Source organism: Sphaerodactylus townsendi, linkage group LG04 (assembly GCF_021028975.2).
Source record: "Sphaerodactylus townsendi isolate TG3544 linkage group LG04, MPM_Stown_v2.3, whole genome shotgun sequence".
Classification (NCBI taxonomy): domain Eukaryota; kingdom Metazoa; phylum Chordata; class Lepidosauria; order Squamata; family Sphaerodactylidae; genus Sphaerodactylus; species Sphaerodactylus townsendi.
In genome coordinates, this window is record NC_059428.1 from 32,526,366 (window position 1) to 32,540,371 (window position 14,006).

Genomic DNA, 14,006 nt, shown 5'->3' on the forward strand with positions numbered 1-14,006 from the left:
GTAAGAAGTAGAAACATGGAAGAAAACAACAGCTTGTTTTCCTTTGCCTAGAAACCCAACTATTTTGTTGTCTTTTTTGAAAACTAAAAGGAGTTGTGGTTCAGGCAGAGGCCAGAACCGGCTACTAATCAGTATTGTTTGGAAGCTGTACTAGTTGTTAGGAAACCAAAGTTGTTGATCTTTCTTTCCTATGAACCGAAATATTCTACTACAGGATGATCAATTATTCTGTTTAGAAACAATCCCTTTGTTTTCTGTCTTGTCAGCGTGTGCATTTCACTTGTGGATATTCTTGGTATGTAAAAACACTTTTTTTTTGTTCTGCCTGCTTTGCTTGGAAACGTGCTGCGTATTATAATTAGCTTCACCCCTGAGTGCTGGCTACAAAGAGAGAATCTTTCAACCCCACAATCTCTCTTAGATTTGGAAAAGGTCATGGCACTCTGTTTCTTTAGGGAAATGTGAGCAGAAAAGAAAAAGAAAAAAATCTGTCTTTACTAGCCAATTGCACGGCAGCGGTGTTGTGCTTTTAATTTCTACTTTCATTATTGAAACCCCACTGCAGGAGAATCTGCTTAAGACATCTGACAGACGAAAAATTAGCAATGAAAGATACCAATCAAAATGATACACAAGTACAAAAGCGTTCAATAAAACCTGTTTTTAGCAATAAAACTATCCAGTATTCATGTTAAAACTGGCAGTCAATAAAATCAGCAGCAAAGTCATACAGTCCTAGGGTGTTTCCCGCTTACCATAGTCCAAAAGGTTGTTATAGCAGAACTTCCCAGCGCTGCTGCCATTGGCGCTGCGTCTGAGAAAACTTCCTACCTAATTCTGCTGGGCCACCTGGGTCATATAAAAGAGTGCCCGGTGCAGTTTCAAAGGCACCAGGAATGTCGTGGGCGCTGGGGGGGGGCACAACAAGGAAGCGCCGGGTGTATTTCGTTGCGCCACCCTGTAGTGGGGAGTGTTGTAATCTCATGCTACTTCTAGAGAGAGTAGCCATTTAAGGTAAGTGGGAAAACGCCCCAAGACATAAAAGAGATAAAAGCCAGCCACACATCCCATGAAAGCCTCAGTAAGTAAGCCAGAAGGCCAGGATTAAAGCATACCAGTGATGGGATAAAAACAGAATCATTTTAATGTAATCATTGACATGCTAATAAAATGGGTTAGTTAGAATTAGCTGATTTATAAAGCCGCCTGCAACTCCCCCCTCCCCCTGCCTAACCCAACCCTGTTCATCAGCATCATTTATTTAGTTCCCATAATCCAGAGATTCCACAAAACAACCATGAATTGTATTTTCTTAGAAAGTTCTGTTGATTGTTCTATTTTAAAAAAATTTAGTCACAGTGCCGAGTTCCCTTCCCAGTACAGATGAAGAATAAGAAATCCCAGTTTTTTTGAATAAAATGTCTATAGCTATAGAAATCTGTAAGGATTTCTGCCATAACAGATTACCATTCTGCATGATAGACTCTCCAGATAGTAAGTGCCAATCTAAACCACATCATGCCCACGTAGTTGGCAGCCAGTATAGTGTAGTAGTTAGAGAGTCAGACTAGGATCTGGGAAACCCAGGTTTGAATCCCTGCCATTGAAGCTTGCTGGGTGACCTTCAGACAGTCATACAGCCTCAGTCTAACCTACCTCACAGGGTTGTTGTAAAGATAAATTGCAGAAGAGGAGAGCAATGTAAGCCACTTTAAAGCCCCATGGGGAGATAGGGCAGAGCAAGTATGAAGTGAAGCGATCCTTTGAGCCTCCGAATTACAGGGATCACACCTCCCATCCTTGCCGTTGCAAGCATGGCTAAATTGCAGGGCTGATGGGAATTGTAGACCTCCATAACATCGGAGTGCCAAAGGGTTCGCTTTACCATGAAAAGAATAAATCATTGCTTGACATCTCGTCTTGGAAAGTTATTCTAGTTGGTTTGCCACACACCACATTCAAGAGGAAACAGCAATCCACACAAGGCTAGTCTTCCTATTGATTACGAGCTAATTTTGTGACCCAGGTACTTAGGAAACAAGCCATCAAACTGCTAATTTGCAATGCCATCCTAAACAGAGTTACACTTTTTTCAAGCTGATTAACTTCAGTGGCTAAGGACAGCACTGTCCATCACACAGCGATCCTCCTGATTTGCCCTGGTTGTTCAATCTGGTAGTGGTGAGGAGACACCAGACCTGGCTGGTACTTGGCAACTCTTTATTGTTACAATCTAGCAGGATGGTCAACATGCAACTCCCTCCCTCCTCCAGGTCCCATTAAAATATTATTTTGTCCAGCACCCATTATTTTCTCCAGGGTTTGCAAACATCCCTCTCCCTTTTTTTTTTTAGTAGAGTGGACCCTTGGTACTAAGAATTAGAGCCTCATTCTGACAAACTTGTTAAGTTTCTCTTTCCCACAGTGCAAAAGGAGAGTTCCAGACAGCCCCTTATATGATGCTTTAGCTTATTTAAAATGCACTGAACCTACTAGATCAGCGGGGCTTCTTTTTTAAATCTTGAGAGGGGGTTCTGTACAGTATCAAACCAGCACTGAGCTAGGGTCAGTTCATTGTTTCACAAGCATATTCACATGCAGCAAAACTTTCCTACAGCTCTGTCCAAGGTGCAATCAGCTCAAACTTAGTTAGAATTCTGTTGAATATTCATTGGACTGCATGTGTGTTTTGCTACAAATCACTGAATCATTTATGAACCACTTTAATCTCCAGTTTATCAAAAGAATAATTTCTTTTTGTTACAGAAACAACTTGGAGACCTGTACACTATGCAGTAGGCATAACTGCAGCCTAGCAACATTTCTAGGTCAACATTAAACAAAACAAAAAAAAGCAACCCAAACAACCCTTCACGACTTATACACAGAAATAATTTCTCTTCAGTCTGGCCTTCTGCCAAAAATCCTTCCGGGCCTTGTTTTGGCCATTCATAGTGTTAGCAGTGCTATGAAGTAACCAGGCTCCCATACTGTAAATAATTTGTGTGAGCAGGGCAACTGGTTGGACCATAGTAAAAGGAATCTGCTTCTAACACGGTACAACAATTTGATCTGGCTGCAAAATAATTTCAAGTCCCTATGCTCGCAGAATCCTAAAAAGAATGACAGCCTTCTAAGCCCATTGACTTGTGCTCCTTGTTTCTTAAAGGATGTCTACTTTTTAATTCCTGAACTGACTGTGTATGCAAACGCTTTCTTCTTTCATTCCTGTGTACTTGTAGAAACCTTTATTTGGGTGTTGTGGATCATAGAATCATAGGTCAGCTCGCGACGTGGGCATTTAATGGCTGACCTGGAGAGGCAAAAAGCGCTGGCCTCCAGGTCGCTTACGTCTTCGCACAGGCGCAGCTGCTTTGCAGCCACTTGCCCACTCTCAGCCAAGGCCACTGCTCGTCTGGCCGGCGTTTTTTTCCCCAGTGCTACTGGAAGCGCACTCTGGTGAACGCATCCAGCGAGCTTTAGCGGCTTCCGGCGCTTCCCACTCCTCCCCGTAGCCTGTTTGTCCCGCTGGCCTTCAGCTGATACGAGTACCTGGGGATTACGCTTCACCCTGGCGCTGCTGGAGCGAAGCGGCGCCAGGTTAGCGAAGTGTCCCCAGGCCTCGGCCGACAGCTTCAAGAAGGCCCGGACATAGCCGAGTCGGCTGGCCATGCTGCGAGCGCTGCCAGGCAATCGTTTTTTTCTAGGACCGTCTGCGTTAATGAAGACGGTCCTAGCGTCCTCGGGTCGGCTTCAAGTACGCCGACCCGGCCGCTTCCGCATTCGTGCGGAAACGGCCATAGAATAGAATCATAGAGTTGAAAGAGACACCAAGGGCCATCAAGTCCAACCCCCTGCAATGCAGGAACACATAATAAAAGCATTCCTGACAAATGGCCATCCAGCCTCTGTTTAAAAACCTCCAAAGAAGGAGATTCCAAAGAAGGAGATTTTCTAAGCTGTGTGGCCATGGTCTGGTAGTTTTTGCTCCTAACGTTTTGCTTGCATGAGAACGAAATAGTAGGAGCAAAAACTACCAGACCACAGCCACACAGCCAGGAAAACCCACAACACCCAGTTGATTCTGGCCTTGAAATCTCTATTTCATTTCAGATGGGAGGGGGGCTTCATTAGCTATTCAAATTCACTTTGCCATACATAAACCATTAATTCACTTAGAAGTGCAACTTTAACATTCCCTGGCTTAGTGCATATTACGGAGGCTGAGAATAGCCACAACTTTCTGTGTAATCCCCCCCCCCCACAAAAAAAACCCCACCCTTCAAATGCAGGTCAAGTTGCAAGCCTGTGTAGTTTAATATAGAAAACGTAATCTATACTGATTTAACTACATGTTTAATACAATTGTATCCCATCTTTCCTACCAAGAACTCAGGACAAAATATGTGTACCCCCACAAGAAGAAGAGGAGAAGAGGAGAGGCTTACAAAGTCCTTCCGTTCCTCTCCCCTCAACAGACACTTTGTGAAGTAGGTGGGGCTGAGAGAGTTCTGAGAGAATTGTGACTGGCCCAAGGTCATCCAGGAGGCTTCATGTGGAAGAGTGGGGAAACAAACCTAGTTCTCCAGATTAGAATCCACCTCTCTTAATCTCTATACCCTGCTGGCTAAGTGAGGCTGGTTGAGTTGCGAGTGAGTGGGTGGGCCAAGACACCCACTGAGCTTCATAGCAGCAGGGACGTTTAAACTGGGTTTCCCCATTTCTCATCTGACCAGTAGTATCTACTAGTGACCGTTAATATAGCATAGTGGTCAGAATGTCAGTAACACCCATGTTCATATCTCCATTCTGTCATGGAAGTTTGTTGGCTGACCTTGATCTGGTCACTCACTATTAGCTTAATCCCCACTGGGGAGAAGGTAGGTTATAAATGAAGTAAATAAAAAAATATACCACACTGAATCTGTAGTGAAATTGTCCATGCTGGAGCTATACAGCATGACTTCTCTTTCTGCAATGCTGGTACTCAGTCCTTGTGTGAATATGAATGGATCATCCATTTGTGCCTCAGTTTCTTTCCCCCCCCCCCTTTTAGTACCATAGACGAGAAATTTGAGAATTATGTATGAAAAAGAGTGCACAGTTCTGTCCTCTTCAGTTGCTAGCCCAATTCATGCAGTGGAATCATGCTATTTTCTGCTTGGAACCATACCTTTTTCCGCTGTGGGCATCTAATAATTAATGAACAGAGATAATATGATCTGTGACTACCTTCTCACATTTGTGCTTTGGCAGCATTCTGAATGAGCTGAGAGAGTCTACAGCTACAACAGACCCTTTGTCTCGACGTGCTCAGACTTCTTTAGGAGGCCCCAGGTTGCAAGCTGTTTCTCCGGTTTCTCGCAGCAGTTTTTCACAAGACCCTCAGGAAGAGATAGCCCAGGTCCCAGAATGGCTGATGAAGGAGTTCATCAAAGGGCAGCAGAGAAGCCACTCCATAGGACTTATGGAAAACATACTGGAGAGCGAAAGAGTTCATCATGTCAGTCCGTCTAGGAGCTCATGGAGAGGAAAGGTATTGCGACTTCCCTTGCAGGGAGCTGGAGGATTTGTAAAAATGTTAAATGGTGCAAGAGATTATGTTTGTGTGAATGCTTGAGTCATGTAAATATCAGAGGGGGATCTGTTTGGAAGTTTAGTGAAGTGAATCTTGGTTGTGATAATAATATCACACTTCTTATAAATGCAGCATTTGCACAATAAAGAGGCTATATGCCAATAAAGGCTTGTGTTGTGTTGAACAATAAAGAGGCAGAGGCAGTTGCTTACTGAATAAAGTTTACTAACTATAAAAGAAGGGAAGGGTAAACTTGGATATAAAACAAGAAGATGCCTTTCTAACTGGCTAGTTCCATCAGCTAGCTAGCTTCTGCTTGGCTATCACACGGCTAATAAGCTACTAGACAGCATGTGCAGAGAATGAATAAAGGATATATACCTCTTGCGTACATGCAGACCTGCATGTAGACCTGCTTGACCAATGGGGGTCAATTACCTGGTCACTAACTTCTGACCTCACTGACTAATTAGCTTGCACAACATTAACTCCTTCATTACTGGATTATGTGACTGGCACTTGCCAAATACCAACATTTAGCCTTCCAAAAACGATCTGCCAGGTACAACTGATATATTGTAAAGCTGGCACGTCTTAGTCATAACACCAAACCATGATTTGCTTTCACATTAATAAACCTGAAATGTGATCTCTCCTCACTTTCCCTCCCACACACCACAAGTTACAGCCTGGATAAACCTATTGTTTGGCATTACATTTGAACTGGCAAACCACCACTGCCCCCCTTCTAAGCCAATACTCATTAACTTCAGTGGACTCAGAAGAGTATAAATCTGCTTAGTGTGGCACTATAAATTTTGCTCTGGTTTTATAAAACTAGGGTTGCAAACAGGTTACACCAGACTACATTTGTTATCTTGACTTGAAAGTTAAGCACAAATAATAAGTTGACAGTTCAGTCGGAAGTGCCAGCAATGGTTTACCAAACATCAAATTACTATTTAGCTTGCTGCTCATGAAAAGAGAAGTGAGGCTAATTCACGTAGCACCAAACCATGATTTGGTGTTACCCTGAAAAATGTGATTATGTCAGACAGCAGCAACCTGTATCAGATAAGTGAGAACGATTACATATGTTATCATCACAGTGAGGATACCAGCGAATAGGTCCTTCTGCATACATAATCAGCAGCCACTGGAAACATCAAGCAGGGATGCATGGACATTAGGAACATTTGCAAACATTCATATAGGATAGGATGGCTTGGAATGCAGAGGCAATTTTGTCTTCATCCTCATGCTGAATGTGATGCTTCTTCCAGTTATTACTGAGCAGGGGCATGCAAACCCAAATACCAATCTGATTAGCAGTAGGGAAGGAGAATGTCCTTCAGGTACCCTGACCCCAAGCCATTTAGGGCCTTAAAAGTAAGAATTGCCGCTTTGAATTGTGCCTGGAAACAGATGGGTACGATCCGTATTCAACACTTAACAATAGCCAGGCACCATTTTGCACCAACTGAATTTTTCAGCTGGCTTTCAAGACAACCTCATGTGTTCATATCAACACATATACACGACTCCCTGTTCCTCTGCCAAATTTCCACCTCCAGCTGCTCCCCCTTCCAGTCACAATTCCATTCATGTATTTCCATACTAAGCACAAGTCTAAAACTCTGACTGGATTGGTGTGTGTGTGTGTGGAAGTGCAGTGGATATTTTAATCATTTGCATTTTTATAATGATCTGTCTGTGCTGCTGGGGTTTTTTTAGTTCCTAGCTTCTAAGGCAGGGTTTCTCAACTAGGGTTCTGCAGAGGTGACTAGGAATTCCATGGGAGATCATGATTGATTTAAAAATTATTTCAAATTAGGGCAATCTGCTATCAAAGGAGTAAGCAGAGACCAAACAAAAGTACAATTGCAACTCTTTCTAAGCTCTCTGGCAGTGCGCTGAGGGGCTGGGTTTATTTAGTTGAATCCAATAATGATTTTTGATATGAGATAGGGGAGACCATTGAGGTAAATGCTATATTACAGAAAGGGGAGAGTAAAGCTAGTTTTTAAAAGAAATTAAATGGAATCATCCAACTTGGCCTGTGATATCAGTCTCTCCCTCCTGTATCTTTTCCCTGCAGTTTTCTTGTAGTTACTTTATCCTGTTATCATAAATAAATTTCATATATGTCCATTAAGTCATGTCTGAGGGTCCGACAGCAGGCATTAAAAAGAAAAGGAGGATTCTACAATAGACAGTCCTGATAAGTTTAATGATGTTGATGATGATGAAAAAAGTAAATCTTCTCAGATATTTCCTTGCATTAGTACATCAATGCATATATGCATATATACAGGCCTAAACATGAAACTAATATAATAATTTTGCAACTTATGGCCATTATTTGAACCTGAATGTGAAGGGTTACCTGAGGTCTGAAAAATATTTCAAGGGTTTCTTCAGGGCCAAAAGGTTGAGAAAGTCTGTTCTAAGGTATTGTTTCCTGACTCTCTTAACAGGGGTGGGGCAAATTCACGCTAGACATGGGTATTAGCCATGGTAACAAAATGGAGTCTTTATGTCCAGACACAGTATATCTCTGAACATCAGATGCTGTGAACACATGACTGCAAAAGACCGTCAGCTTTATGCCTTGTCTGAGAGCATCCAGTGACATTTGGCAGACTGCAACTGAAACATTGAACTGGTTGATTCAGAGTTGACAAGGTTGTTCTTTTGTTCTTACGTTCCAATCTTGTGAAGGATGGAATCCAAATTGTTAATTAACAAACGTTTAGCAGCAATGTGCTTTGCTATTTTGACACAACTGTAGTAGAATGAAACGCAACCTTTCCCATTTTTTTTCTATTCCAGTGAAATAAGTAATCCAAAAAGCTATCACTTCACAGCTAAGGGATTCACATTGTGTACACAGTAAATTATTGATGCATGATGCCCTGCACATATTCAAATAGCTGCCTTCTTCTTCTTCAAGGAAATAAAACCTCTGAGGCAGCTGGTGAAAAAGAATAAGAAACAAAAAAATATCAAAAGAGAGCTAAGATTCTCTACATAAAATTATAAAACACCAGAATGTGGACTTATCTGGTCGAAGTGATTCACAGTAGTTTCAGCACAGACACAAAGGCATTTCTGTATGCAGGTCAATATCTCAAGATATGGAGATAGGTCAATTCTTTATTCTCCTTTTATGTTTCCAAGGGACCTCCTTGCCTGGAATGCCTGATGCAAGTACCTTTTGAAAATTATTTCATTTTACTTTTTGTCTCCATAAGATTGAGCAGCAAGTAACTCTTGAGGAGCTTCAGAAACTCCATGCAGCCTTTCAGGTATGACCATCCCAAAGTGTACACTCCAATGACAAAGATAATTTTCAGAAGAACAACATGTGGGGGACAAAAGAACATGGATTCAAAATGATCTTTTGTCTAGGGATAGCTCTGTTTTTAACCTCTAGATCAGTGATGGCGAACCTTTTTGAGACCGAGTGCCCAAATTGCAACCCAAAACCCACTTAATTACCGCAATGTGCCAACATGGCAATTTAACCTGAATACTGAGGTTTTAGTTTAGAAAAAAACCGGTTTGCTCCGAGGCACACGTTACTCGGGAGTAAGCTTGGTGAAGCAACTGTGCATTGCTTTGAATGGGTGAATCACGACCCTAGGAGGGTTTACTCAGAAGCAAGGCCAGCCTAGATATGTGTATGTGTGTGTGGGGGGGTGATTTTCCGCTCCCTCTACATGACGAACTCTGTGCACGCGTGCCCACAGAGAGGACTCTGAGTGCCACCTCTGGCATGCGTGCCATAGGTTTGCCACCACTGCTCTAGATATATCATTGTGGCGTAGTGGTTAAGAGTAGGTGCATTCTAATCTGGAGGAACCGGGTTTGATTCCCCACTCTACCACCTGAGCTGTGGAAGCTTATCTGGGGAATTCAGATTAGCCTGTACACTCCCACACACACCAGCCTGGTGACCTTAGGCTAGTCACAGCTTTTCGGAGCTCTCTTAGCCCCACCCACCTCACAGGGTGTTTATTGTGAGGGGGGAAGGGCAAGGAGTCTGTAAGCCTCTTTGAGTCTCCTACAGGAAAGAAAGGGGGGATATAAATCCTAACTCCTCCTCCTCCTCCTCCTCCTCCTCCTCTTCTTCTTCTTCTTCTTCTTCTTCTTCTTCTTCTTCTTCTTCTTCTTCTTCTTCTTCTTCTTCTTCTTCTTCTTCTTGCCTCTGAATTATTCTCTGGTAGAGGTATAATGTTTAGGTAGGGCTTTATTTCATTTTATTAAGAAACAGTGCAAACCATGGCTTGTTATGCTTATACGCAAAAGATTTTGTGATCCCATTAATTTATGTTTGGTTCCAATAGCTGCCTTGTCTCCATCTCTAGCCTTCTCCCCTGACCTTCCTTGTTCTCTATTTCTCCATTCTACTTCATGTGGAAACCATGGAGGCTGACTCGCCCACTGAGATAAATCAGATAGAACTTCATGGTGATGCATCAACTCCACATATCATAAATCAGGCTGGGAAACTCCAGCTTCATGAACTGCTACAGATTTCTCTCTGAGTTGGCCCAGATGCTGAATGGAGGGTTACCTCTTTGCAAGAATAGCTACACTTCCTACTAGACATTTCCATGTGAAATGTTATGAGTGATTTGTTGGAAGTGAAGCCTGTGATACTGCAAACTGCTCAGGGTTTCTCTGAACACCTGGCCTGGTGTGCATTAGATTCAATTGAACCCAAGTTTCAGAGAGCCTGAAGACAGGGAGTATCAAGTATCTTCGTGCTTTATTTCTGCTTTCAGCTTTGCTCAAATGTAGGACTTTTCAAGAGAGAAAGAAATGGTACTAGTGTGAGTCTAGGGATGCCAGCCACCAGATGAGACTGGGGGATCTCCTGGAATTATAGCTCATCTCGATTATAGAGATCAGTTCCCCTCTGAGTTGGAGAAAATGGATGCTTTGGAGGGTGGCATGATACCCTCCTGAGGTCCCTGTCCGCCCCACGCTCCATCTCCAAATCTCAAGAGCTTTCCAACCTGGGTCTGGCGGCTCTACCACACACCCCACGTCCCCTGCTGGTGACCAGAGGGAACCTGGAAACCCTATATGAGACTATGGTGTTCAGCCCTAAAAAGGTTGGCCACTCTCTTTCTAATTATGGCTTTATCTGATTCCAGGAACTAGAAATGAATGGACATAAATATTTGGATATAGAAGACTTCAAGCACACAGTGAAGAAATGCATGGGATCCCACAATGTAGTAAGCAAACAGCAGTTTGAAAGATGAATGCCAAATAGCTTATTATTCCAAGAACTAAAATTGAGAGAGTGTATGAACGTCTTGTCCTGCCCCACATTTAACACCTGGCTCTTAAGATTTTTTATGAGTACTGCCACCACTTGCAATTGCTGGGTTGTATCCGGTGAATTCTTTGCAAGTAGAGACCCTAGCACGCCTCATGAAATCTTGCTCTTTCAATATATAGAAGTTCATTATGGATCTTTTTTGCCCCTGCAGAACGATGGACAAATAGAAATACTTTTCATGAAAATAGACTATTTTGCAAGTGGCTGGATTCAGTGGGTGAGTTCATGTTCCAAATAAATGTAGCAAGGAACTGGCATAGAATAAGTACATGATGAAGTTCTTAAAATATGATATGACTGTGGGAAAGTGATGAAGAAAGCACAGGCCCAGTAAGGAAGAGAGATAAGATGGTGGCAAATTCCAGGTGTTCTGGGATCACGGAGCTGAAAGGGAAAATAAATGTCTTTCACTTTGACACAGTTCACTGTTAGTGGCAAGGCAAGAATCTTGCCCTTTTCACTATAGACAGAATGGAGCTAATGGGTGCACTCCTCTGCCTAGTGCAATGGGTTGCCCCAAATCTGACTCCACGACCTGACCAGGTTTGTCTACCCAAGCTTCCACCCAGATGGATTTTTTAAAGATCACTGTCACCTTTATCATGCTTAAGTGATTCTGAAAAATGTCCCCCTTCAGATTAATTAGGACTGACAGTGCACAAGAGGTTTCTCAAAGAGTTAGGGGACAACCAAAGAACAGTACTGTTGAGGAAAGAAGGTGTTCATTATAAATTGACAAAAGTTTCTGAACATAAAAATAAGTGTCCCTGTTCAAGTTTTTACATTTCTGTTGCTAGCAGTTTGTGAGCTATCAAAATATACACAGATTCTTGTGCTTAGTGACATTGTTAATAGTAGTTTCTGTTTCAGCCCCCAGTTGCTGGGAGGGTGCAGGATCCCACAGATCAATAGCTGTGAAGGATGGGTGGGTTTCAATGAGGAAGGGAATCAGAATCAGGCATAATCATACCTATTTTTCTAGTGCACCAGGGAGAATCTTGGCAGAGGAGACATGGTGGAGCAAGAACTTTATTGACCCAAGAGCATGTCCAGGCTGTGGTGTAGTCACAGAAGGGGGTAGAGCCCCAGCACCACTTCTTTGTGTAGGGTCACGCTCCCCCCTTGCAACTGCGCCCTGGTCCTAAATGCCCTGTGGAGTCTGGGGCAGGGGCACAGTTGAATGCCAGTGAGCCCCCCAGTACTCAGTCTAATCCTGAGGATTTGATTGAGCTGGAAGCCTGCAGCTTAAAACTGGACCCAGGTGAGCTGAGGCCAGTGTCAAATTGGCCCTCCACATGGAGATCAGGGCAGGGTGAGCTGGCTAGCCCACTCCCAAACTCCACGTGGAAATCGGGGGCAGGGTGAGCCTGAATGGTTGAGTGGGGCACAGTGTCCAGGGTTAGCCCCGGGCACTGTTTTATAAAATTATTCCCCTGTGCCTAGGGTAATGCCAATTACCACTTAGGGGTCAGGAGAGAATTTCCCTCCATGCTAGATTGGCCAGGGATCCTGGAGGTTTATCGCCTTCCTCTGGGCAAAGTGCAGGGGTCATTGGGAGTGGGGGGCGGAGGTAGTTGTGAATTTCCTCTGTTGTGCAAGTGGTTGGATTAGATGACCCTTGAGATACCTTCCAGTTCTATGTTTCTGTGCTTTCCTGAACTAAAAAAAAAAAGTCTGAGACTAGCACTAAAAACCAACCTGACTCAGTACCAGGTGGAAAGGCAAGGGAAAGATATTTTACAAGCAAGGCATTATTTCTTTGAAGACTTTCTGGTTATGGAGCAATACTACCTAACAAAGAAGGCTGGCTATGGGCCTGCAACTTCTATAATTTGTACTATACCCTCCAATGCCAGTTGGTCCTCTTGACCCAGTGACAAAGAAAGTTACTATCACCAATGACTGACTCTTTTTTCCCCTCTGTACTAGAATGACTTCTGCACGTACATGCACCTGGAATATACAGGGCAGGATAGGTCAACTGTCCGATTGAAAGGAACCACTTTCTCACTTCCTGCCACAATTCAGGATATCCCATATGGAGAGCCTGTGATTCGCATTTGCTCATTGTTGAATAGCACCTTAATAACAGCTCGTGAAGATGGAACTATTTCCTTCTGGACACCACAGCTCAAACAAAAACGAAGCAAGATGGTGTTGGTATGTTTCATTTCTTCATCTTGTCTAAGTGCTATTTATCTGTTATTATTGGATCCTATTGGTACACTTCAAACTGCTTACATTATGTAAGTCTTTGCATGTCATGGAATTCCCTCTACCAGTTTAATTATTTATTAACTTCATTCATGCCCTGCCTTCCTCATTGATGAGGATCCAAAACAGCTTAAATCATTCTATTTTCTTCTATTTTATCCTCACAGCACTCCTGTGAAGTAGGTTAGACTGATTGTGTATGACTGGCCCAAGGTTACCCAGCAAGCTTCCAGGGCAGTCTGGAGTCTGTGGACATTTGTACCAGGATCTGTTAGGTCCTAGTTTGGCACTCAGACCACTACACCACACTGTACTAAAATCAAACTCAACCCTCTATTCCATGCTTGCATAGTTTTCATTTAAACCTTAGAATACTGATGCACTCAAAAATATTTTGTCACCATTTATCTTAAAGAAAATCTTAAAGAAAGTCTTCTCTTCCAAACATAAAACTTTCTTCCTCATCCAGTTCAGTTCCCTGCTCATCTAGTTCTCTCCTGCACCCAAGTTATTTTTAGTCAGTTGCCTTTTGAAAACATATTTGATTGATTGATTGATATTTGTAACTCAGGAATCACAGTCAATGCTTAACTTTTTTTAAAAGGGGAAAACCCACAAAAAATCTAAGCGGTTGATGGATTTTGCTATCATGACTCCATACAACAAATTAATCTTGGGAACTGGGTAAGTGTATATTCTAAATAATCACTAAAACAAAAGGTCTTCCCCCCTACTAATGTTCTTCAACTGGATCATTGGGGTTTGGCTCACTGGAAAAAGCTGCAAATTTTGGCTAACATTATAGAAATCCTGTTGAATATTCTATTGATGTGCCTGACAGGGCTGCTGAGAGCCACA

General features: G+C 42.8%; 1 protein-coding gene across 1 annotated transcript in view; it reads left to right on the forward strand.

Moving 5' to 3' along the window:
* LOC125430831 (WD repeat-containing protein on Y chromosome-like) overlaps window positions 1-14,006 on the forward strand; it is a 46,699-nt gene that overhangs the window by 72 nt on the left and 32,621 nt on the right. The window contains exons 2-8 of the mRNA XM_048493085.1: window positions 267-295; window positions 5,257-5,536; window positions 8,833-8,886; window positions 10,744-10,827; window positions 11,086-11,151; window positions 12,864-13,094; window positions 13,753-13,832. Coding sequence (XP_048349042.1) covers window positions 5,420-5,536; window positions 8,833-8,886; window positions 10,744-10,827; window positions 11,086-11,151; window positions 12,864-13,094; window positions 13,753-13,832 — 632 coding nt within the window. The 5' untranslated portion in view covers window positions 267-295; window positions 5,257-5,419. The remainder of the gene's footprint in view (window positions 1-266; window positions 296-5,256; window positions 5,537-8,832; window positions 8,887-10,743; window positions 10,828-11,085; window positions 11,152-12,863; window positions 13,095-13,752; window positions 13,833-14,006) is intronic.